General features: G+C 41.1%; 1 protein-coding gene across 2 annotated transcripts in view; it reads left to right on the top strand.

The window, feature by feature from the left end:
• C2CD3 (C2 domain containing 3 centriole elongation regulator) overlaps nt 1–23,123 on the top strand; it is a 140,624-nt gene that overhangs the window by 105,039 nt on the left and 12,462 nt on the right. For both annotated transcript variants that reach the window (XM_029956599.1, XM_029956600.1), the window contains 4 exons: nt 8,722–8,883; nt 12,570–12,787; nt 16,534–17,452; nt 20,547–20,658. In XM_029956599.1, the coding sequence (XP_029812459.1) occupies nt 8,722–8,883; nt 12,570–12,787; nt 16,534–17,452; nt 20,547–20,658 (1,411 nt within the window). The remainder of the gene's footprint in view (nt 1–8,721; nt 8,884–12,569; nt 12,788–16,533; nt 17,453–20,546; nt 20,659–23,123) is intronic.

The raw sequence follows: 23,123 nt of genomic DNA, 5'->3' as shown, positions 1-23,123 counted from the left end.
ATTTAATAAAAAAATACTACTCAAAATTTTTTCAAAAGGCAATACTGATATACAACAAAATGAACCTCAAAATAATTATGTTGAGAGAGAAGCTAGACAAAAGAGGGTACATTGTATCTAATTCCATTTATATAAAACTTTAGGAAACACATGCTAATCTATGACAGAAAGCAATCAGTAGTTGTTTAGGGACAAGGGAGGATGACTAGAGCGAGAAAGAGGGAGGAATTATAAAGGACAAGAGGGAAGTTTTAAGGGTGATGGATATGTTCATAATCTTAGTGTTGTAATGGCTTCCTTAGATGTACACATGTCAAAACTCAGTATTGTGGCACAAAATTATGCTGTAATCGGACCAAATAACCAGTTTTGATAGTTCTCCAATAAAGGGTTGTTATTTATCAATAATTTTTCAGTCACAATAAAAAATTATACCCTAGGGTCGCCTGGGTGGCTCAGTCAGTAAAGTGTCCGACTTCGGCTCAGGTCATGATCTCACAGTTTGTGTGTTCAAGCCCTGTGTCAGGCTCTGTGCTGACAGCTCAGAGCCTGGAGCCTGCTTCAGATTCTGTGTCACCCTGTCTGTCTTCTCCTTCCCTGTTCATGCTCTCACTCTCACAAAAATAAATAAACATTAAAAAAATTTTTTTTAATTATACCCAAAAAACACCTCATATTCTACACTTTGAATATGTGACATTTATTATATGCCAATTATACCTTAGTAAAGCAGTTTTCAAACACTTCCACTTCAGAACCCCTTTATACTCTTAAAAATTATTGATAACCTCAGAGGTTTATTTAAGTAGATTATATCTATTTTTACCATTAGAAATATCAATCAACATTTTTTAAGTTTATTTTGAGAAAGAGACAACATGAGTGGGGGAGGGGCAGAGCAAAAGGGAGAGAGAGAATCCTATGCAGGCGCCACACTTCCAGCACAGAGCCCAACGTGGGGCTAGAACCCATGAAGCCATGAGATCATGACCTGAGCCAAAAACCAAGAGTTGGACGATTAACCAACTGAGCTGCCCAGGTGCCCTCAACCAACAGTCTTAAATCAAATATAGGGGCACCTGGGTGGCTCAGGCAGTTGAGCGTCTGGCTTTGGCTCAGGTCATGATCTCATGGTTCGTGGGTTCGGGCCCTGCGTCAGGCTCTGTGCAGACAGCTAGCTCAGAGCCTGGAGGCTGCTTCAGATTCTGTGTCTCCCTCTCTCTCTGACCCTCCCTTGCTAGTGCTGTCTCTCTCTGTCTCTCAAAAATAAATTTAAAAACATTTAAAAAAATTTTTAAATCAGATATACAAAATCAGTTAGTTGATCTGTACATCAACAATGAATAACCCAAAACGAAATTGAGAAAATAATTCCATTTACAATAGCATCAACAGGATAAAATACTTAAACAAAAAAAGTGCTAACCTAACTCTGAAAACTACAAAATGTTGTTAAAAGAAATTAAAGAAGGTGTGAATAAATAGAAGGATATCCCATGTTCACAGATCGAAAGACAGTATTGTTAAGATGGCAGTATTCCCCAAATTGATCTACAGATTCAGCACACTCCCTGTCATAATCCCTGCTGGATTTTTCATGGATATGGGCAAAGTAGTCATACAGAAGCTCAAGGGACACAGAGTAGGCAAACAGTCTTGAAAAAGAAGAATGAATTCCTAATTTCAAAGTTTACCACAAAGCTACTGTGAACAGTACAGTGTGCTACTGGTATAAGGATAGACATCTAAATCAGTAGAACATATTGGCAGTCCAGAATAAAGCCATGTGCCAAAGATGCCAAGATGTCAAAGGTGCCAAGGTGGTTTAATGAGGAAAGAATAGTCTTCAGAAAATGATGCTGTATATCCACATGCAAAAGACTCAAGTTGGACCCCTTCTTCACACCGTATATAAAAATTAACTCCAAAAAGATCATATATCTAAATGTAAGAGCTAAAACTATAAAAATGTTGGAAGAAAACATAAGAGTGAATCATTATGACCTCAGATTAGGCAATGATTCCTGACATAAGACACCAAAAGCAGAAGCAACTAAAGAAAAAGTGCACTGGATTCATCAAAACTAAAAACTTTCATGCTACAAATGATACCATCAAGAAAGTAAAAAGACCACCAACAGCATGGGAAAATAATTGTAAACCACAGATATGATAAGGGACTTGTACTAGAATGTATAAAGAATTCCTGCAGCTCAATAATAAATAGCAAGTGACCCAATCAAAATGGACAAATGATCTGAATTGACATATGTTCCAAAGAACATATACAAATGGCCAATAAACACATGAAAATATGGTTAAGGTCATTAGCCATTAGGAAAATGTAAATGAAAACCATAACGAGATACCACTTCACACCCACTGCAATGACTATAATCAAAAAGACAAATATCATGAATGTTGAGGAGGATGTGGAGAAATTGGAACCCTCATGTCTGGTATGTGGGATTTTAAAATAGTGCAGCTGCTTTGGAAAATAGTCTGGTGCTTCCTTTTAAAAGGTTAAACATACCATATAATCCAATAAGTCCACTTCTAAATATATACCCAAGAGAACAAATCATATGTCCATACAAAAACTCATTTCTGTACGTGAATGTTTGTAGTAGCATTATTCCTAATAACTAAAAAATAGAAACAACCAAAATGTCCATCATTTGACTAGTAGATAAAATGTGATAACTCTATATAATGGAAAATTATTCAGCCATGAGAAAGAATGAATTACTGATACATGCTACAGCATGGGTAAAGCTTAAAAACATGCTAAATGTGGGGCCCCTGGATGGCTCAGTTGGTCAAGCATCCGACTTCTTCAGCTCAGGCCATGATCTCATGGTTTCTGAGTGCGAGGCTCACATCAGGCTCTATGTTGACAGCTCAGAGCCTGAAGCCTGCTTCAGATTGTGTCCCTCTCTCTCTCTGCCTCTCCCCCAATTGTGCTTTGTCTGTCTCTCTCAAAAATAAACAAACATAAAAAATTTAATTTAAAAAACATGCTAAATATAAGAAGCCAGTCACAAAAGACTATATATTGTTATGATTCCATTTATATGAATTTCCAGATTAGGCAAATGTACGGACTCAGAAAGTAGATTAGCAGTTGTCTAGAGCTAGGAGGTTTGGGTGAGGGTTTGGAGGAAAAGGGGAAATGTGGAGTGACTGCTGATGGGTATAGAATTTCTTTTTGGGGTGATGAAAATATCCTAAAATTGTGGCAATGGTTACCCAACTCTGTGAATATACTAAAAACCATTGAACTGTACACTGTCACAGGGTGAATTGTATGCGATGTGAATTCTCTCTCATTGAAGCTGTTATTTAAAGACTGTTCTTGCTGAAGCCAAGTTCTTGAATACCATGCTGAGAGACTTGAAATTTGTTTTATAGATTAAAAACAGAGAAACCAAAGCTAGAAAGAAACTATGATGATTAAGTAGTTTAGTACACAAATGCTTAGAACAGTAGTTTTCACATAATAAGGACTCCATAAATAGTGTTGTTCTTACTGTTATCAGACCTGTGTTTTTAAAAAAAATCACTCAGGCTATAATGTGGAGAATTTATTAAAGGAGACCAGGTAACACTTATGTCAGTGGAAATAAACAGAGAATCAATAAGGAAGCAGTGGCTTTTAGTGACACACTGGACCAGATAGATTTAACAGATATATTCAGAACATTCTATCCTATAACAGTAGAAATACACATTCTTTTTTTTTTTATCTTATATGTTTTATTTGAAAAAGTAAAAGAAAATTCTAGAACCTTGAAAAAGGGGAAACTACTAGGAAAAGATTTGTTCATATAAAATATTGTAAAATGTCATTTATTTAAAATATTTCATTTTTTTCAAATTTTTATTTGAATTCTACTTAGTTAACATATAGTATATTGTTGGTTTCAGGAGTATACTTTAGTCATTCATCCCTTACATATTATACCCAGTGCTCATAACAAGTACCCTCCTTAATACCCATCACCCATTTAACCAATCCCCCACCCGCCTCCCTCCATCAACCCTCAGTTTGTTCTCTGCGGTTAAGAGTCACTTATGGTTTGTTTCCCTCTTTTTTTCTCTACTTCCCATATGTTCACCTGTTGTGTTTCCTCAATTCCACATATGAGGGAAATCATATAGTATTTGTCTTTCTCTGACTGACTTATTTTGCTTAGTATAATACAGTCTAGCTCCATCCATGTCATTGCAAGTAGCAGGATTTCATTCTTTTTGATAGCTGAATAATATTCATTATATAAGTATACCACATCTTCTTAATCCATTCACCAGTTGATGGACATTTAGGCTCTTTCCATAGTTTGGCTATTGATAATGCTGCTATAAACATCGGGGTGCATGTACCCCTTTAAATATGTGTTTTATCCTCTGGGTAAATACCTTGTAGTGCAATTGCTGGGTCATAGGTTAGTTCTGTTTTTAACTTTTTTGAGGAACCTCCATACTGAGCTACTCTGGAATACACATTCTTATCAAGTGCACATGGAACATTCTCCAGATAGATCATATATTAGGCCACAAAACAAGTCTCAACAAATTTAAAAAGATCAAAGTTATATATTTTTTCTGAACACAACACTATGAAACTAGAAGTCAGCCACAAGAAAAAATCTAGAAAGAGTGCAAATACATGGAAGTTAAATAACATGCTACTGAAAAATGAATGAATCAACTAAGAAATCAAAGAAGAAATCAAAAATTACACAGAAAGAAATGAAAATGAAAACACAATGATCCAAAATCTTTGGGATGCAGTGAAAGCGATCCTAAGAGGGAAATTTATAGCAATATAGACCTCAAAAAGAAAAGTCTCAAATAAACAACCTAACCTTAAGCCTACAGGAGTTAGAAAATGAACAACAACCAACCACCACCAACAACAAAACAGAAGAAGGAAATAATAGAGCAAAAAATAAATGATATAGAAACTAAAAAACAAACAAAAGCCAGTAAAATAGATCAATGAAACCAAGAGCTGATTCTTTGAAAAAATCAACAAAATTGATAAACTTCTAGCCAGATTCATCAAAAAAAGAGAAAAGACTCAAGCTATCACAAATGAAAGAGGAGAAATAACAACACCATAGAAATAAAAACAATTGTAAGGAAATATTATGAAAAATTATATGCCAACAAATTGGACAACCTGGAAGAAATGGATAAATTCCTAGAAACATATAACCTATCAAAACTGAATCAGGATGAAACAGAAAATTTGAACAGACGAGTTACCAACAAGGAAATTGAATCGATAATCAGAAAACTCCCAGCAAACAAAAGTCCAGGGAGAACAAGACAGTTCCACAGGTGAATTCTACCAAACATTTAAAAAAGAGCTAGTACCTATTCTCAAACTATTCCAAAAAATAGAAGAGAAAGGAAAACTTCCAAATTCATTTTATGAGACCAGTATTACCATGATACCAAAACTAGAAAAACACTACAAAACAAGAGAACTACAGGCCAATATCTGATGAACTTAAATACAAAAATTCTTTTTTTTTTTTTAAATATACACATTTGTTTATTTTTAGAGAGAGTGAGACAGAGCATGAGCGGGGAAGGGCAGAGAAAGAAGAAGACACAGAATCTGAAGCAATTTCCAGGCTCTGAGCAAGCGTTCAGCACAGAGCCCAAGGTGGGGCTCGAACCCACCAACCATGAGATCATGACCTGAGCCAAAGTCGGATGCTTAACTGACTGAGCCACTCAGGCACCCCCAAAAATTCTTAACAAAATATTTGGAAACCAAATAAAGCATTTATCATGGTCAAGTGGGATTTATTCCCAGAATGCAAGGGTGGTTTCAATAATTGCAAATCAATCAGTGTGATACACCATATCAGTAAGAGAAAGAATAAAAATCATATGATAATTTCAGTAGATACAGAAAAGCATTCGACAAAATACAACCCATTCATGATAAACCCTCAACAGAGTATAAGTTTACAAGGAACATAATTCAACATCATAAAGGCCTCATATGAAAAACCCACAACCAACATACTCAAAGCGGGGAAACACTGGAGGTTTTTCCTGAAGATCAGGAACAAGACAGGATGTCGACTCTCACCATTTTTATTCGATATAGATCGGGAGTCCTAGCCACAGCAGTCAGAAATAAATAAACAAAAAGAAATAAAAAGCATCCAAATTGGTAAGGAAGAAGTAAAACTTGCACTATTTGCAGATGGCATGATACTATATATAAAAAAACCTTAAAGAGTCCACAAAAAAACTACTAGAACTGATAAATGAATACAGTAAGGCCACAGGATACAAAATCAACATATAGAAATCCACTGCATTTTTATACACTAATAGTGAAATTATTAAGAAAGAGAAATTAAGAAAAAATAAAAAAGAAACCATCCCATTTACAGTTGCACCAAAAATAGTAAAATACTTAGGTATAAGTCTAACCAAAGGGGTAAAAGGACCTGTACTCTGAAAACTATAAAATATTAATGAAAGAAATTGAAGATGACACAGAGAAATGAAAAGATATCCCATGCTCTTATTTTAGAAGAAAAATATTGTTAAAATGTTTATACTACACAAAGCAATCCACACATTTAATGCAATCCCTATCAAAATACCAACAGCATTTTTCACAGAGCTAGAACAAACAATCCTAAAATTTGTATGGAATAAGAAAAGACCCTAAATAGCCAAAGCACTCTTGAAAAAAGAAAAGGAAAGCTGGAAGGATCACAATTCTGGACCTTAAGTTATATTACAAAGCTATAGTAATCAAAACAGTATGGTGCAGGCACAAAAATAGACACATAGATCAATGAAAAAGAATAGAAAGCCCAGAAACAAACCCACAATTATATGGTCAGTTAATCTTCAACAAAGGATGCAATGGGAAAAAGACAGTCTTTTCAACAAATTGTGTTGGGAAAACTGGACGGTAATATGCAAAACAATGCACCTGGACCGCTTTCTTACACCATACACAAAAATAAACTTAAAGTGGATTAAGGACCTAAATATGAGACCTGAAACCATAAAAATTCTTGAAGAAAGCACAGCAAAGGAAATGACCAACAAAACTAAAAGATCACCTGCTGAATGGGAGAAGACATTTGCAAATGACATATTCAATGAAGGTTAGTATCAAAAATATATAAAGAGTTTTTACAACTCAACATCCAAAAAACAAATACTCCAATTAAAAAATGGACAGAAGATATGAGCAGACATTTCTCCACAGAAGACCTACAGACGGCCAACAGATACATGAAAAGATGCTCAACATCACTCATCATCATGGAAATGCAAATCAAAACCATAATGAGATATCACCTCACACCTGTCAGATGGCTAAACTGAACAGCACAAGGAATAAGTATTGGCAAGGATGTAGAGAGAAAGGAATACTTGTGCACTGTTAGTGGGAATGCAAACTGGTTGAGCCACTGTGGAAAGCAGTATGAAGTCTCCTCGCAAGTTAAAAAAAGAACTACCCTACATAGAGGAATGACACTACTGGATATTTACCCAGAGAATACAAAACCACTAATTCAAAGGGCAAATGCACCCTTGTGTTTATTGCAGCATTATTTACAATAGGCAAACTATGGAAACAGCCCAAGTGTCCATTGATTGATGAATGGATAAAGAAGATGTGGTGTGTGTGTAATGGAATATTGCTCAGCTATTAAAAATAATGAGGCATCTGGGTGGCTCAGTCAGTAAAGTATCCAGCCCTTGGTTTCAGCTCCGGTCATGATCTTGCAGTTGGTGGGATCAAGTCCCCCCATTGGGCTCTGTGCTGACAGTGCAAGGCATACTTGGGATGCTCTCTGTCCCTGTCTCTTTGCCACTCTCCTGCTTGCACTCTCTCTCTCTCTCAAAATGAATAAACATCAAAAAATATTTTAAAAAAGAACAAAATCTTGCCATTTGCAATAACGTGGTTGGATCTAGAGCATATAAGGCTAAGAAAAATAAGTCTGTCAGAGAAAGACATACTATATGATTTCACTCCTTATGTGAACTTAAAGATACAAAACAAATGAACAAAGAGGGAAAAAGGAGAGAGATAAACTAAGAAACAGACTTTTAACTATAGAGTACAGATGGTTACCAGAGGATAGGTAGGGGGATGGGTGAAAATAGGTGAAGGGGATTAAGAGTACACTTCTCTTGGGGTGCCCAGGTAGCTCAGTATGTTAAGCATCAGAGTCTTGATTTCAGCCCAGGTCGTGATCTCACGGTTTGTGAGATCGAGCCTCACATCAGACTGAGCACTGACAGTACAAAACCTCCTTAGGATTCTCTCTCTCTCTCTCTCTCTCTCTCTCACACACTCTTTCCTTCCCCTGCTCATTCTCTCACTTGCTCATTCTCTCCATAAATAAACAGCAAAAAAAAGCACACGTATCTTGATGAGCACGGAGTATGGAACTGTTGAATCACTATATTGTACACCTAAAACTAATATAAAACTGTATGTTTACACTGGAATGCACATTTGAAAAGAGAAACAAAAAGAGAGTGGTTAAAACTGAAGGCAAGATTATTTGGTAGTTGTAATCTAAGCAAGAATTACTGAAGCCAGGACTGGTAATGGAAATGGATTTGCAGTACCATTGTAGGAGAGTTATTTGTTGACTGTCACATTTGTTTTCTCATTGGTTGGGAATTTATTTTGGCCCCATTTATTGCTGACAGAAGCAGTACTGCAAGAAGTCCGGCATCACGTCATGAAGAGCATGTGCAGAATATCCGCCGATTTCATGAATCGCTCCAGCAGGGAGAGGCAGTTTGGTCGCGCGACGACAAACTGACCACATCGCCTTTGTCGTCCCACACTTCCATTCTGACTTCTCTCAGGTGAGGCCTGTGCTGAGAAAAGACACAGGAGACCGGAAGAAAGCACAGGGTAGATGGGCAGTGGCACCTGCAGTACTGCTGTTCGGTCAGCCGCCACTGCCCTGGGAGGCGCAGGATGGGAATTTGCTGGTGTGAGTGTTGCACTGGGCCCTGGAGCCTCTCAAGACGGTTCATAGATAAATCTGTCTCTGCTTGGGGCCTCCCCGTCCTTCACCACCTCTATACTCTTATTCCCATTAATATAGGAACTTTAGATTATCCACCAAACTTAATAATTATACAGCTTCATATCTACTTTACTATTTACAGAGCCTCATCCTGCCCACTTTCTCCTCACAACCACTGAATTCATCCAGATCATCACCTGCCCTGTTAATGCTTCCCTCTTTCTTAATTGAGTCAGCATCTGAGCACAGAAGCATTGTGAGAATTGAAAGGGCCATTATAGATCATCTGAATCAGCACCTGGGTTATCGAGTAAGAAGTGTGGTCCTAAGAAAAGCCAAGAGGCTTCAGAGTCCAGCAGCCTTGACTTCCAGTCCTGGCTCCGCCAGTCTCAGAGAAGGAAGGAGATAGCCTGTTGCCAGATGGTTACAGTGATGGTGCTAAGAGCTGCAGGTTTTCTGGCCAATGGTAGATGGAGGGATGAGTAATGTTCTAAATTGGTTATGGGAAGATTTAAAGAAGTCACACTTGAACTAGTCTTTGAAGGAGAAGCTCAACAAAATGTGAAGGACATTCTATCCAGAAAACATAGAGACCCAAGGGATGAAACAGCAAGTCATGTTTGGAGAAATACCAGCAGTATAGTTGCGATACAGCTGAGCAGAAGATGTAAAGAGCAAGGAAAGTTCTGTAGCACCATCTTGAAGGGCCTTGAATGTCAGCTTGAGTTTGTACTTTTAGAACAAATGATCCTCAAATGGAAAAGTGATGGGGAGGGGCGGAGGAGTATGTGTAAAGTTTGAGGAAAAAATATTTGAAAGATTTTATATTTGGAAAAAACTAGAAAAAAAATATTGCTTGGTTTCATAAAGCAAACTCAGAAAACTGGCAAAATATATTTGGTGGAACATGGGTTAAAAAGAATTGAACAGTTATACTATATAGACTATGGGGAACTGTTTAAACTTTTTTATTATAAGGAAATGGTATGTTCAGATTCTCATTTTAGATTCTCAACTCGAGACTGGAGTCTATTTAAGTAAAACTATTAACAGCGTGTCTGCATTTTGTTGAGTCAGTCACATAATATATTTTAGAATCTGCTGAGAAAGAGAAAAACTCTCGTGCTGTTCCTCTCAGTGTCAGCACTGTTGACATTTGGGCCAGACACTTTGCTGTCGGGGCCCTGTCTTAGGCATCCTAAGATTCAGCAGCATCTTTGGCCTCTATCCACTAGATACTAGTAGCTCCCCACTCCTCATTGTGGCAACCAAAAATGTCTCTACACATTGCCACATGTGTTCTTGAGACCATATTGCCAGGCTATAAACCACTGCCGTACAACAGTGGTTCTCAGAGTTTAGTGTGTATCAGAATCATGTGAAGAACTTGTTAAAACAGCAGTTATTATACCCACCCATACAGTTCCATAGGTCTAGATAGGGCCTGAGAATTGGCATTTCTAGTAAGTTCTCAGATGATGCTAACGCTGCTAGACGTAGAACCAGGTTTTTGTTGTTGTTTTTTAATGTCTTTATTTTATTTGGAGAGACAGAGAGTGAGCGGGGGAGAGGCAGAGAGAGGGAGACACAGAATCTGAAGCAGGCTCCAGGCTCTGAGCTGTCAGCACAGAGCCTGATGCGGGGCTTGAACCCACAGACTGTGAGATCATGACCTGAGCCACAGTCAGATAGAACTGACTGAGCCACCGAGGCGCCCCAAACCAGGTTTTGAAAACTGCTAGTAAATGAATTCTCTGCCAAATGGAGATGAAACAAGATAGTGGTTTTGCATTACTTCCTTGGGTTCACAGAGCCCTAAGACAGTGCTTCATTTGAGTCACAGCAATCTCTGAAGTCTGCAGAGCAAATATTAATAAAACTTTTTCACAGATAAGAAAATTGCAGCTTAGAGTTAGTAGGTTCTATCCCCAGAATCTCCGACAAGGCCAGGTGGGTTTGCACATTTCCTAATTCTAAAGCTACACCCAGGTTACATTTGTTCATCTGTTCCTGCTGCAAGTGGCAGGTGGCAGACAGCCAGATGTAGACACCTAAGTACATCCGCTGTGATTTAAGAGAGCCGTGGCTTCTAATGACAGATTAAGGATCAGCTTTGTGTTCTCTCATTTAATTTGGATTTGACGTATGACACAGCAGACTGGTATTAACAAAAGGATGAAACAACTTTCAGTTTACTTCACACGTATTTAGTGTCTGTGTTGTGCCAGTTACATCAGGCACATTGCGTGTACCAGAGAAATAAAGAAGACTGACATATTATTTTCTGTTACCAAATGCTCATGGCCTAGTTTGGGAAACTAAACTAATCCCCCTTAAGAAAATTAAGGGCGGTGGGGAGGCACACCTTGGTGGCTTAGGTGGTTGAGCATCGGACTCCTGATTTCAGCTCTGGTCATAATCCCAGGGTCATGAGATAGAGCCCCACGTTAGGCTCCATGCTCAGTGTGGACCCTGCTTAAGATTCTCGTTCTCTCCCCCTGCCCCTCTCCCCTGCTTGTACTCTCTCAAAAAAAAAAAAAAAAAAAGTTAAATAGTATAGGGACAGAGCAAGGGGAGTTGCTTGAACTCAAGTTCCAGCATTCAGAGGTATGAAGCAGAGATAAACCCAGTTGGGACCAGGCCCATCTATTATGGAGAAAGCACAAGATTTGAGTCCTAAGTTCTGGAGAATGGCAAGAATGAATGTGGTCCCATTCAAGGTTTTTGAACAAGTTTTTTAAAAATCATTTATTGGGGCATCTGGGTAGCTCAGTCAGTTGGGCATCCAGCTTTAGCTCAGGTCATGATCTCACGGTTCATGGGTTCGAGCCCCGCATCAGGCTCTGTGCTGACAGCTCGCTTAGAACCTGGAACCTGTTTCAGATTCTGTGTCTCCCTCTCTCTGACCCTCCCCTGCTCACGCTGTCTTTCTGTCTCTCAAAAATAAATAAAAGACATAAAAAAAAATTTTTTTAATCATTTATTCATTATTCATTCAAAACTTATTTTGTGACAAGCACTATGCTGGGTACAATAGATATAAAAGAATCAGAGCTCATAGGACATCAGAAGAAATAGATGTGAAACAAATGATGTGATTGAAGAGTACAGAACTGTGGAGCACAAAGGAGGACCTCTTAAACCAATTTAGACATTCAGGGAAGGCTTGCCACAAGAAATCACTTACTTGAAAGATCAAGAATGATTGTGAGGTTATCGCTTCTAGGCCTTTTGGCTAAGATCAAGTGAAGAATGATTGTGAGGTAGCAAAGGTGAATGTTAGTCCAGAGTAAGGCCTTACTCTGTCAGAGTAAGAGGATGTGATCTAGGAATGGTAGCCAGAATGGTTCCCTACAGGAGATGGGGTTTTTGCTGGACATTGAAGAGGAATCTCATTAGCTAGACATAAGGAGTGGAAAGTTGTCACAGCAGTGGGATTGTAGTCTGAGAGGAATATAAAAGATGTTTGTAATCCCAGTGAATGACCCTTGTGTCCTGTTCTCCCTTTGTTTTTTACAGGAGGAATCTAAGTGAGCTAGATCAGATCCAACGGTACTTCAGTCAGAAGCTCACCAAGCCTTTACTTCCCCTCAGTCCTCAGACTCCTACCATCATGCAGCCCCAGGAGACTCATAGGGACCATCTTGGGCCCAGAGCTAGCAGCCTAGACCCTGAGAGCCAGTGCCTTCTGGAGAAATCCAATAACCTGGTGTTGCAAGTCAGTTCTTTAATCACAGGTATGGCTCGGGACCCCTCTCGTTGAGGAGTTATAGTCACTGGGTGTCTATTCAAAAAATATTTGAATGTCTGCCCTCAGGCTAACCCCTATGACAAATAAGAGACCAACAGTTTTCACTATCTTATTTATTTATTGTCTTCCTTTTGGAAGGAGTGATTTAGTAGCATTGCACAGAAAACTGTGAAGTGGAAAGCACACTGTACTGAGAGGCAGGAGACCCAGATCAGATTGTCAGTAGGTTTCTGGCACAGACTTAGAATTTGACTCAGCATACCCTTTCCCTTCTTGAAGTTTCCCCAGCCAAGAACAAGACAAGAATGGAGCAGTTCTTGAACTTGTGCCATTCTACTTTCAGGAAAAAATCAACTACAGACATTTTAAAATTCTAATTCTTAGAGGCCAGACGCCTACATTTTCAGCAGGTACCTCTGATGATTCTAGATGTTGGTGGTCCATAGTCAACCCTTTGAGAAACCCCTTAAAGCGTGATCCTCACTTTGGCTGCATATTGGAATTCTTCAGGGAGCTTTTCAAAATCCAGATGCCCAGGCTATACCATAGGTCAGTTGCAACAGGATCTCTTCAGGGTTTGGGGACCGAGGTGTCAGTGCTTTTCATAATTCCCTTTGTAATTAATTCCACTGTGCAGCCCAAGACAGAGATTCCTGTAGAATAAGTATTTCTCAAAGGTGCCTAAGCATCTGAGGTACTTATTTTGAAATACAAATTCTTAGGTCCTCTTCCGAAAATTCTATTGAATCAGAATGCAGGGCTAAGGCCTGGGAACTTATATATTAGGCACAGTTTGGGGAATCATGAGAAGTAAGATCAGTAACCATCACTTGGTGTCATTTTTGCTGAAGCAAAATATGTATATTGTAAACAGGGATGAATTAAGTTCAATTTTCTCTGTTTAAAGCGGAAAGAAGCCACCCATGACTGACATGGGGTACAAACCTTATTCCTATGCCCTTTCCCAGATAGCTAACCTATTGGTAGCTAGGGTCACCAAAGTACATGCTATATTTGGCCTCTATTTGTTTGGTGATGTTCACTTGTCTATTTTTTGAGCACCAACTCTGCCAGGCATCACTTTGTTACTGGTTTTAGGAGGCTACCTTGATGGACAAGACCAGCATTATCTTTGCTTTCGTCAAGTGTACATTCTACAGTCAACTGAAAAAAAAAAAGGTTCCCTCAGAAAGAAAGGATAAGAGCAAAACAGAGGGAGGCTTGTTTGGGGTAGAGGTGAGAACATATAGGGACCTTTTTAAATGAGTATGTTAGAAGAGAGAAATGAAAGATTGGAGCTGGAGGACCTTGAAGCAAGTTTGGGAGTTTAATCTTTATCCTGGAAGAAAATGAGTTCTAAGCAAGGGCATGACAGAATGAGAACTGACTTTCCCTAAGGAGAGGATGAATTTTGAAAGGGAGAGATGACTGTTTTGAAGAAACAATTTTTTTTCTTTTATAGTTTATTGTCAACTTGGTTTCCATGTAACACCCAGTGCTCATCCCCACTAGGGCCCTCCTCCATGCCCATCACCCCCTTCCCTTTTACCCCTCCCCCATCAGCCCTCAGTTTGTTCTTAGCATTCAAGAGTCTTTCATGGTCTACCTCCCTCCCTCTCCCTATTTTCCCCCTTCCCGTCCCCCATGGTCCTCTGTTAAGTTTCTCCTGTTACACTTATTTGTGCAAACATGTGGTATCTATCCTTCTCTGCCTGACTTATTTTGCTTAGCATGACACCCTCGAGTTCCATCCACATTGCTACGAATGGCCAGATTTCATTCCTTCTCATTGCCATGTAGTATTCCATTGTATAGATACACATCTTCTTGATCCATTCATCAGTTGATGGACATTTATGCTCTTTCCATATTTGGCTATTATAGAAAGTGCCGCTATGAACATTGGGGTACATGTGCTTCTATGCATCAGCACTTCTGTATCCCTTGGGTAAATCCCTAGCAGGGCTATTGCTGGGTCATAAGGGAGTTCTATTGTTAATTTTTTGAGGAACTTCCACACTGTTTTCCAGAGCAGCTGCACCAGTTTACATTCCCACCAACAGTGTAGGAGGGTGCCTGTTGAAGAAAACAATTAAAAATATTTTTATGTTTTTTTTAAGTTATTTTTGAGAGAGAAAGAGAGAGACAGAAACAGAGCATAAGTGGGGGAGGGGCAGAGAGAGAGGGAGACATAGAATCCAAAGCAGGCTCTAGGCTCTGAGCTGTCAGCACAGAGCCCAAAGCAGAGCTTGAACTCATGAACCATGAGATCATGATCTGGCCCAAAGTCAGACGCTCAACCGACTCAGTCACCCAGGCACCCCTCGAAGAAAACAATTTAAATAAATAAGCTCCCCCAGCCTCCATCATATCTCAGTACACTTTGGAAGATCTCATTACACAAGTAGATACCAGTGAAGCCTGAGAGTGAGTTACTGGGGGGCGGGGGGGGGGGTCTCATTTATGCCACATCTATGTGCCAGATCCTTTGCTGGACCCTAAAAATGCAACATGAATCAAATACATGGCCTCTGCCTCTGAGAAGCTCACAATCTGATGGGGAAAACATACACAATAGCATCTTAAATGCTTCCTTATAGAACAAAGCTGTATAGCCATCCCATCCAGCCAGTGCACCTGGGGAGGCTTCCAGGCGGAGATGCAATAGAGCAGGGCCTTGAAGGATGGACTGGTTTGTAAAAAGCAGAAGACAGGATAGTTCAGGCCAAGGAATCAGGATTGACTAACCTGCTTCCTGGTTCCTGTTTGCAGGTAGAGATGTTCCATTTTCATACATCGACTCACTTTCCTTTAAGACATGAAAATTAATAATATAAATTTAGCCAGTACCTCCTGTATGCAGAACACTTCCATTAGGTGCTATGGGGGAAATGTGACCCCCATACCCCAGGAGTCAAATTTGCCTCCAATTCCTAAGGTTCTCTTCTTAAATAATAATGCAAATAAACCATTTAGTAGTTCTGTTTATTAATTTATTCCCTCCCATTTAATCACAAAAACCAATTTGAAATGACTGGTAGTTTCCACTTATTGTTTATACACATGCCATACAGTGTACGCCCATTTATCTGATGTATTCTTTACCAAAACCCTGTGCAGAGGATGGTGTTAATCACATTTTAAAGATAAACAGGTTCAGAGAGGAGAGTTTGCTCATGACCACAATAAGTGACAGTAAGATCTGAACCCAAGACTGACTAGCTCCAAAAACCTCTGCTCTTTCCATAATACCATGCTGCCTCCATTTTCTCTGAAATACTCCCCTACTTTACCATTTGGGTGATAGATTACTTGCTTTTATGTTCTAAGTAAAATAATATAGTTTTAATAACCGTCATCAAATAGGTAAATAAGTAGATCTCATTTTGGTTCTTAATATAGGTAATTACTGAAGTAAATGGAAGCATGAACATGCCCACCAGGACTCCTAACTCCCAAGAATTCCTGAGCATGAGCAGATTGTCTCTGAAAGCGTTTCCACAGATGTAACCACAACTATAAACAGATTAGATTTTGGTCCTCTGGTGTTAGAATAAAGTCTAGAAATTATATTGCCTTGAATATAGTTTCACTGACTTGGGTGGATTAACTATCTTTAAGATTTTTCAAAGTCTGATTGCAAGAATACCTTTGAAGCTAGACCCTAGCATGGGAAAGTTGAGTGGTCTGTGGCCCTACCTTGTAGTAAGAGTGATATCTGTTGCTGTTCAGATCTGCAGACTATCACCAGGAATTCTCAAGCATCTTTGGGTTCTCATCGAGCCAGGAGTAGAAGCAGAGAGGCCACCACCCTACCAGATGCTCAGGACACAGGGGCCATGCAGGAACGACGAACAACTCCAGATATGTCATTGGCAAGAGCTCTGGATGAGGGCAGAAACTCTGTAACTCTCCATACTCTTGAAGAGACTTCAATGGGAAGAGGAATGCTCCATGAGTCCCTGGGGCACACTGTACCCATTACAAGGATGCAGAGCAGTGAGGAAACTGAGGCAGACCCAGCCCACAGCGATGAGGACTATGAAGAAGACATCATTGAGCCCAGGACCCTCAATGACATCACCACCGTCACAGACAAAACTAGCCCTTGGTCCAGTTTCATGTCAGACACAAGTGAGATCATCAGCCTTCGGGCTGATGAGGTACATAAGGAAGGCCCCTCTTGTCCTTCAAAGCCTTTCCCCAAAGAGGAGCTCAAGTGCAAAAGTAGCTCTCTGTCCAGCCCAGTAAGGGCTGTCAACCCGCACCTGCTTAGGCAGGGTTCTCCTAGGCGAAGTCTTGTTGCTTATGAGGGTGAAGCCCCACAGGCAAGGGATGGAGAGCCTGCCTTAGCAGACCCTCAGCTCATCTCACAAGTGACACTCTCAGGAGCCCAACAGAGCAAAACCTCTGTGGGATTGAGCTCACCAAGAGCAGATCATGACCAGGACCCCAAGCCAGAAGCCCAGACTGAGAATGAAGCTGCCTCCACTGAGCTAAGTGACTCTGCTGATAGCTTCGAGAAATTCCCTCTCAGCCTAGCCTCCCATAACAGAAAGGAAAGCCATCAGGGCCTACCCATCAACGGCTCTGACATCAGTCAGAAGCAGGCGACATCTGGATCAGAGATGTCCACAAGGCAGAGTCTCCTGTATCCTTTGGCATTTCCCACAAGTAGTCCTTTAAGCTGTTTCTAGGCATTCCGGATGCTAGCACTTAAGCCAAACTAGTATGTGTGTGAGTGGGAGTGTGGGCAGTGGCCTCCCTCATGGAATGCACTGGGAGGCATAGGAAGCCCCTCCCGTCAGAAGACTTGCTGGTCCTAATAAGGTGCTGTGATGCTACTATTAACCCCTGACCTCTGAAGCATAATGTTTTGAATTGGGTTTAAGTGTTAGCACATTCATTGGTCTGGCCCAGCCTAATTTATTGGATTAATCTATTAGAGACTTTACACTTGAAGGCAGGGCTCTGGATGTAAGGAGTGAGACCGTTAATCTCTGTTGAAATAGAATTGGAGGGTGTAGAGGGGAAGGGAGCGTACTAGCAGCGGTTGGGCACTTACTGTGTGCCAAGCACTGTACATACCTTTTTCATTCAATCATTGTAAGTCCTGAAGGTCGGTGACCTCATTTCTATTTTGCATTTAGGGAAACTGAGATTCGAAGGTACTGTGACTTGCCAAATACTTCATTTTTTTAAAAAAAAGGCAAGTAATGGAGACGAGAGAGGAAGTGGGCATAGTCAAATTGGACTGGCCTGACTCCCCCTGCACCCCTCCCCCAGAATGATGGTGTCAGTGGAGAGAAGGGGCACCTGGCATTCCCCCTCTTTTTCCTTTGAAACACAGATGACCCTGTAATCGGGAAAACTACCTAGGCCCATTGACAACCCTCACCTCTGTTGCCGACCCCACTGAGCAGATCAGTTCACCTGGCGTCCCGACAGTGAGCAGGGGTTACTGCACAGCTACCAGTGAAGGAGGCTGCTTTACTGAAGAGATCTGTCTCTGCCTGAAGCAAGGGGGCCCATTTTTTTACCCTTCCAGACCCAACTTCTTAGTATCTGTGTGTCTTCAGACATACAATTTAACCTTTCTGAGCCTCAGTTTCTTCACCTATAAGATGGAGGTAGTAATCCCTTACCCACCAGACTATACCCTCCCCAGGGGGTCAGGGACCTTGTCTTTTTTTTTCTGTGTCCCCCGCACATTACACAGAGAAGGGAGGGATCAGTAAATAGAGATTGCATTGAGCTATCCTAATTTCACAAGATTCTTGAGAAAATCAAATGAGGTTGAAACATTTGTACACACTGCATGATGTAATTCTTATTGCAGGTCAGAGAGTAACTTAAAGGTAGAGGGTGGGGATTCAGGAAAGCCTGAAACTTTGAAATGGCTGGAGGGTGAGCACCGAAAGCAGACCACCTCCAGTGGAGTTCCCGCCTGGCTTCTGACACTGCTGCCTTTACAGTCAATTTAGTTGTGCTCAGAATATATGGTCTGCACTGAAGCAGTCAGATGTAACCGGGTCCTCCGGGTACTGCTCTAATTCAGACCTTCCCAAGTATTCATCCGTTCAAAAAATGGGTATTGCCAGGCTCTTTGCTCTCCTGAAGACAGATTTGAATTAGACCTTACCTTAAGAAGTTCCTGTTACGAAGCAGGAGACAGGCAATGATACACTTTATTATTCTAGGTGTTAGGATGAAACAGGGACAAAGTGTTAGGGAGCAAGAGGAGGAAGCTGCCACAACACTGTTTGGATGTCTCCCGGGAAGAGAGCCAGTGGAGCTGGACGTCAAAGATGAGTAGGCATTCTGTAAACAGAGACCAGAGAAAATTCTAGTTAATAGTGAACTGTATGCAGAGGCATAGCCAGGTGAAAGAGCCTGGCCTGCGGGCGGCAGTTCACTCTGCTTGGAGTCCTGGGGTACATGTGATGGTGAGTGGTGAGGCAGGGCTACATCTTAAAGAGCCGTTTGTGCCTGGCTAATCTAATCTACATTATTGATGTGAGAGAATTAGGAGCAAGGAAGAGAAAAGCAGAAATATAAAGTAGGACTTAGAGATTTCTGTTACAAGTGATGTCACTGATTGAATAGGGACTAGCACATAAGGATCGACAGTTTTGAAGGAAGGTACAGATTTCCATTTTGGACACATGCCTATAAGACATCCAAGAGGAGGCCAGCTATAAAGGTAGGTGTCTCCGAAAATAAGGGCACCAGGGAGAGTGTGGAAAAGGAGAACCACCCACACAAAATGGAGCCCTGAGGATACACTTTATTCAGTAGATACTTACTAAAAACTTACTGTGTTCCAGGTACTATGCTAGGTGACAAGAATATGACTGAAAAAGAGAGAATCATCTCTGCCCTCTTGGAGCTTAAAGTCTAGCATGGAAGAGCCATGATAAACTAGTGTGAACCAGAACTATATTAGCTTATTAAACAGAAAAAAATGGGAACATGAGAATACTCCCCACCCAGGTTGAATCAGTGCTTTGACTGAACAAATATTTTTGGAACACATATTCTCTGCACGGTAGTAGATACTTCCAGACAGTACACAGGAGAAGTACAAGATGTGGTACTCGAATTCCAGGGCTCAGATGCAGACTGGGTGGACCAGCTATAGCCACAGACAGCCCCCTATTTAGAGCCTTCATTCCTGGATGTCAACAGAGAACAGCTGGGAGGATGGGCCTCCTTCAGTGTCAGGCGTCTCCCTCCAGCCCGCGACACTGCTCTTGGGGCCACCTTCCCACCCTGACTGGCTTCTAACTGGTCAGTTGAGGGTCAGCAGTACCTCACCGACTGTTATTTAAATGTTACTGCATACCATCCTCATACAGGGCTCCAGGGGAATAATGAGGTAACTGAAGGAAACTTACAGCCTCCTTGCCTTTGAGAAGCTTCTGGAAGGAATACTGAGAAAAATTGAGAGTCCTAGCAGAGTAAAACAAGCATTAGCCTATGTTGGCTGACTGTCCTCTAGACTGTGGGTAAGGAGGGATCACTGAGGGCCAACATTAGGAGAGGCTTCCAAGAGGAGAAAGGATTTTAACTGACCCTTGCAGAAAGTATAGACTACAATTTGTTAGCGGTGGGCAGGGCCTTCCAGACAGAGGGCACTGCTTGACAAGAGGAAGTTGGACAAGTGGGATGACTACGGCCAGGAGAGATGCCAGTCTGGCTGGGGGAGATTTCGATGTATCTGTGCCCCTTAACTACCATTATAGCCCAGAGCCCATTGTGGTGCCCAACTTCTTTTTGCCTCCTCAGCAGCTGGAGGCGTCCCTGCGGATGCTGTCACTCTCTACAGCTTTGCCACCACCAGCCACAACAGATCAGGTAAGAGAATAGCCGGCTTACCTCCCTCCTAGAGAGTCCTCATCTCTTCCATGAAAGTATGTACACGGTGCAAAGCTGCCCCGGGCCAGATTCCTGAAAAGGCAGCAGCAGTGGTCACCAAGCTTGTGCTGAGCACCTTCTGGGGGCCCAGAGGTGCGCGAGGTGCTCAGGAACAGTGAGGAAGAGCTAATGTGTTAAGAGCAGGGCATCATCAGTTAAGATGACATGTGGAAGAAACAGTGCAAAAACATTAAAAACAAGACTCAGCCAAGAAATGAATACTGAGTGCTGTGGGAGTGCCACTAAGCCAGGGTGGGCTCGAGCAGAGGAAGCTTCAAGCAGGAGACACAGCCACAGCAGACTGTGACAGGTGAGTAAGATCCGGAAGAAGAGAATAATACCAGGGATGTACTTACTGTTGTTTACAGAAAACCCTTTAACTATTCATCATGCAGCTGAGCGAGGTGGTTGGAACCCGGATGCAGACCCCAGCTCTCCTCTTTGCTGCCTCGGCCCAGGTCTGGACCTTTCTTCCAGATGGCAAGAAAATATTGATAACAATACTATAGTAACTACTTTTGTTATCATTTTAGCATATACTTATTGAGTACCTACCCTGTATCAGGCATTGTGCTAGGTTCTGAGCGTACAATAGTAGGACAAATTCTCTGCTTTGTGGCGTACAAACAGTACACAAAAAAATATTTACAGACTGTGATGAATACTAGGTGTTCTGATAAAGAGCAGTGTCTCTGAGGAGGCAGTGTTTAAACTGAAAGAGGGTAGCCATGGTGGGCACTGTTCAAAGCACCTTATATTAGCTCTTTACATTCAGCAATCTAATGAGAGACATACTTTATCTCTATTTTAAGATGAAGAATCTGAGGCACAATCTAGAGGTTAAGTATCTTGCCTCACACAGGTGTTAAGTGATAGAGCCAAAATGGGAACCTAAGCAGTCTGGTTTCAAAATCTGTGTTCTTGACCACTGTACATAAAGGAGCTAGGGGTGCCTAGGTGGCTCAGTCAGTTAAGCATCCAATTTCGGCTCAGTTCGTGGATTCAAGTCCCACCTCGGGCTCTGTGCTGACAGCTCAGAGCCTGGAACCTGCTTCTATGTCTCCCTCTCTCTCTGCTCCTCCCCCAGTTCGTAGTCTGCCTCTCAAAAAAAAAAAAAATTTATTTTAAAAAGGAGCCAGCCTTGTAAGAAACCTGGAGAGAAATATTCTAGGTGAAGAAAAGAGAAATGCAAAGGCCCTGAGGCTAAAAGAGCTTGGCATGATCTGGGCCTGACACAGGGCCAGCGGCACTGGAACAGAGAGACTGACATGAGGCCAGAGGGCCCAGAGCACCAGGACATGTACCGTGAGAAAGAGTTTAGATTTTATTCTAAATGCAAAGGAAGGGGAGTGAGATCCGATTTAAATTTGAAATAATTCACCCAGGGTGCTGAACAGAAAATGGGTTGTCTTTCAGATTTGGCAGCATGATGGTCATAGGTGATCTTTAACGAGTAACTGCAGTGATACAGTGGAGAAAAGAGCCAAGACAGTGGCTGTGTGCCAGGCTCTTAGTCTGGGTCCCAGGGGTGAACAAGGCATAAAGCTCTTCCCTCATGGAACTTAAAAAAAAAAAAAAAGTAATTTCAGAGAATAATATATGCTATGAACAAAATATATTAGCTTATTAACATAATAGCTAACTCATATCTAATGCTTATTATGTACCAGACATTATGCTAAGCACTTCATGTGTAAGCTCATTTAATTCTCCCAACAACCCAGTAAGATGGGATATTGTTATCCCCATCTTAAAAAAGGAAAACCAAAGCTCAGAGTTTTCCATACAGACCATAAGATATTATTATTTCTATTTTATATAGAAACTGAGACACATAACAGTTAAGTCACTTTCCCAGAGTCTCCCAAACAATAAGTGACTCAAAACATATGATTTCAAACTCTATGCCTTCCATTACACCACTTTAAAATCATGAGCCTTGATTTAAGGTATATTTTTCTAGCCAATTTGCCTTTATATGGGTTTCATTTTGAACTTAAACACATTTTTTATGCTTTTCCAGAGCCTACTTTCATGACCAATTGGGTTGGTCCAGAAACATCTTGAGAGCCTGGGAGTATAGTCCTAAAGAAAAGCCATCAGATGTCTGATCCTTTTACTAGTTTTCCTTCTCCCTCAACTTTCCCAGCACCAGTTTGAGGACATCTCATTTATTTGGCACATGGATCAATCTAAATTCTCATACATCTTCATTGGTTTTTTGGGGTTTTTTTTTTTATGTCTTTTATTTGTTTTTGAGAGACAGAGACAGACAGTGCAAGCAGGGGAGGGTCAGAGAGAGAGGGAGACACAGAATCCGAAGCAGGCCCCAGGCTCTGAGCTAGCTGTCAGCACAGAGCCCGACGCGGGGCTCGAACCCACGGTGAGATCTGACCTGAGCCGAA

Source organism: Suricata suricatta, chromosome 11, assembly GCF_006229205.1.
Source record: "Suricata suricatta isolate VVHF042 chromosome 11, meerkat_22Aug2017_6uvM2_HiC, whole genome shotgun sequence".
NCBI lineage: Eukaryota > Metazoa > Chordata > Mammalia > Carnivora > Herpestidae > Suricata > Suricata suricatta.
The sequence above is the reverse complement of the archived record's forward strand: the minus strand, read 5'-3'. Positions and strand labels throughout refer to the sequence as shown.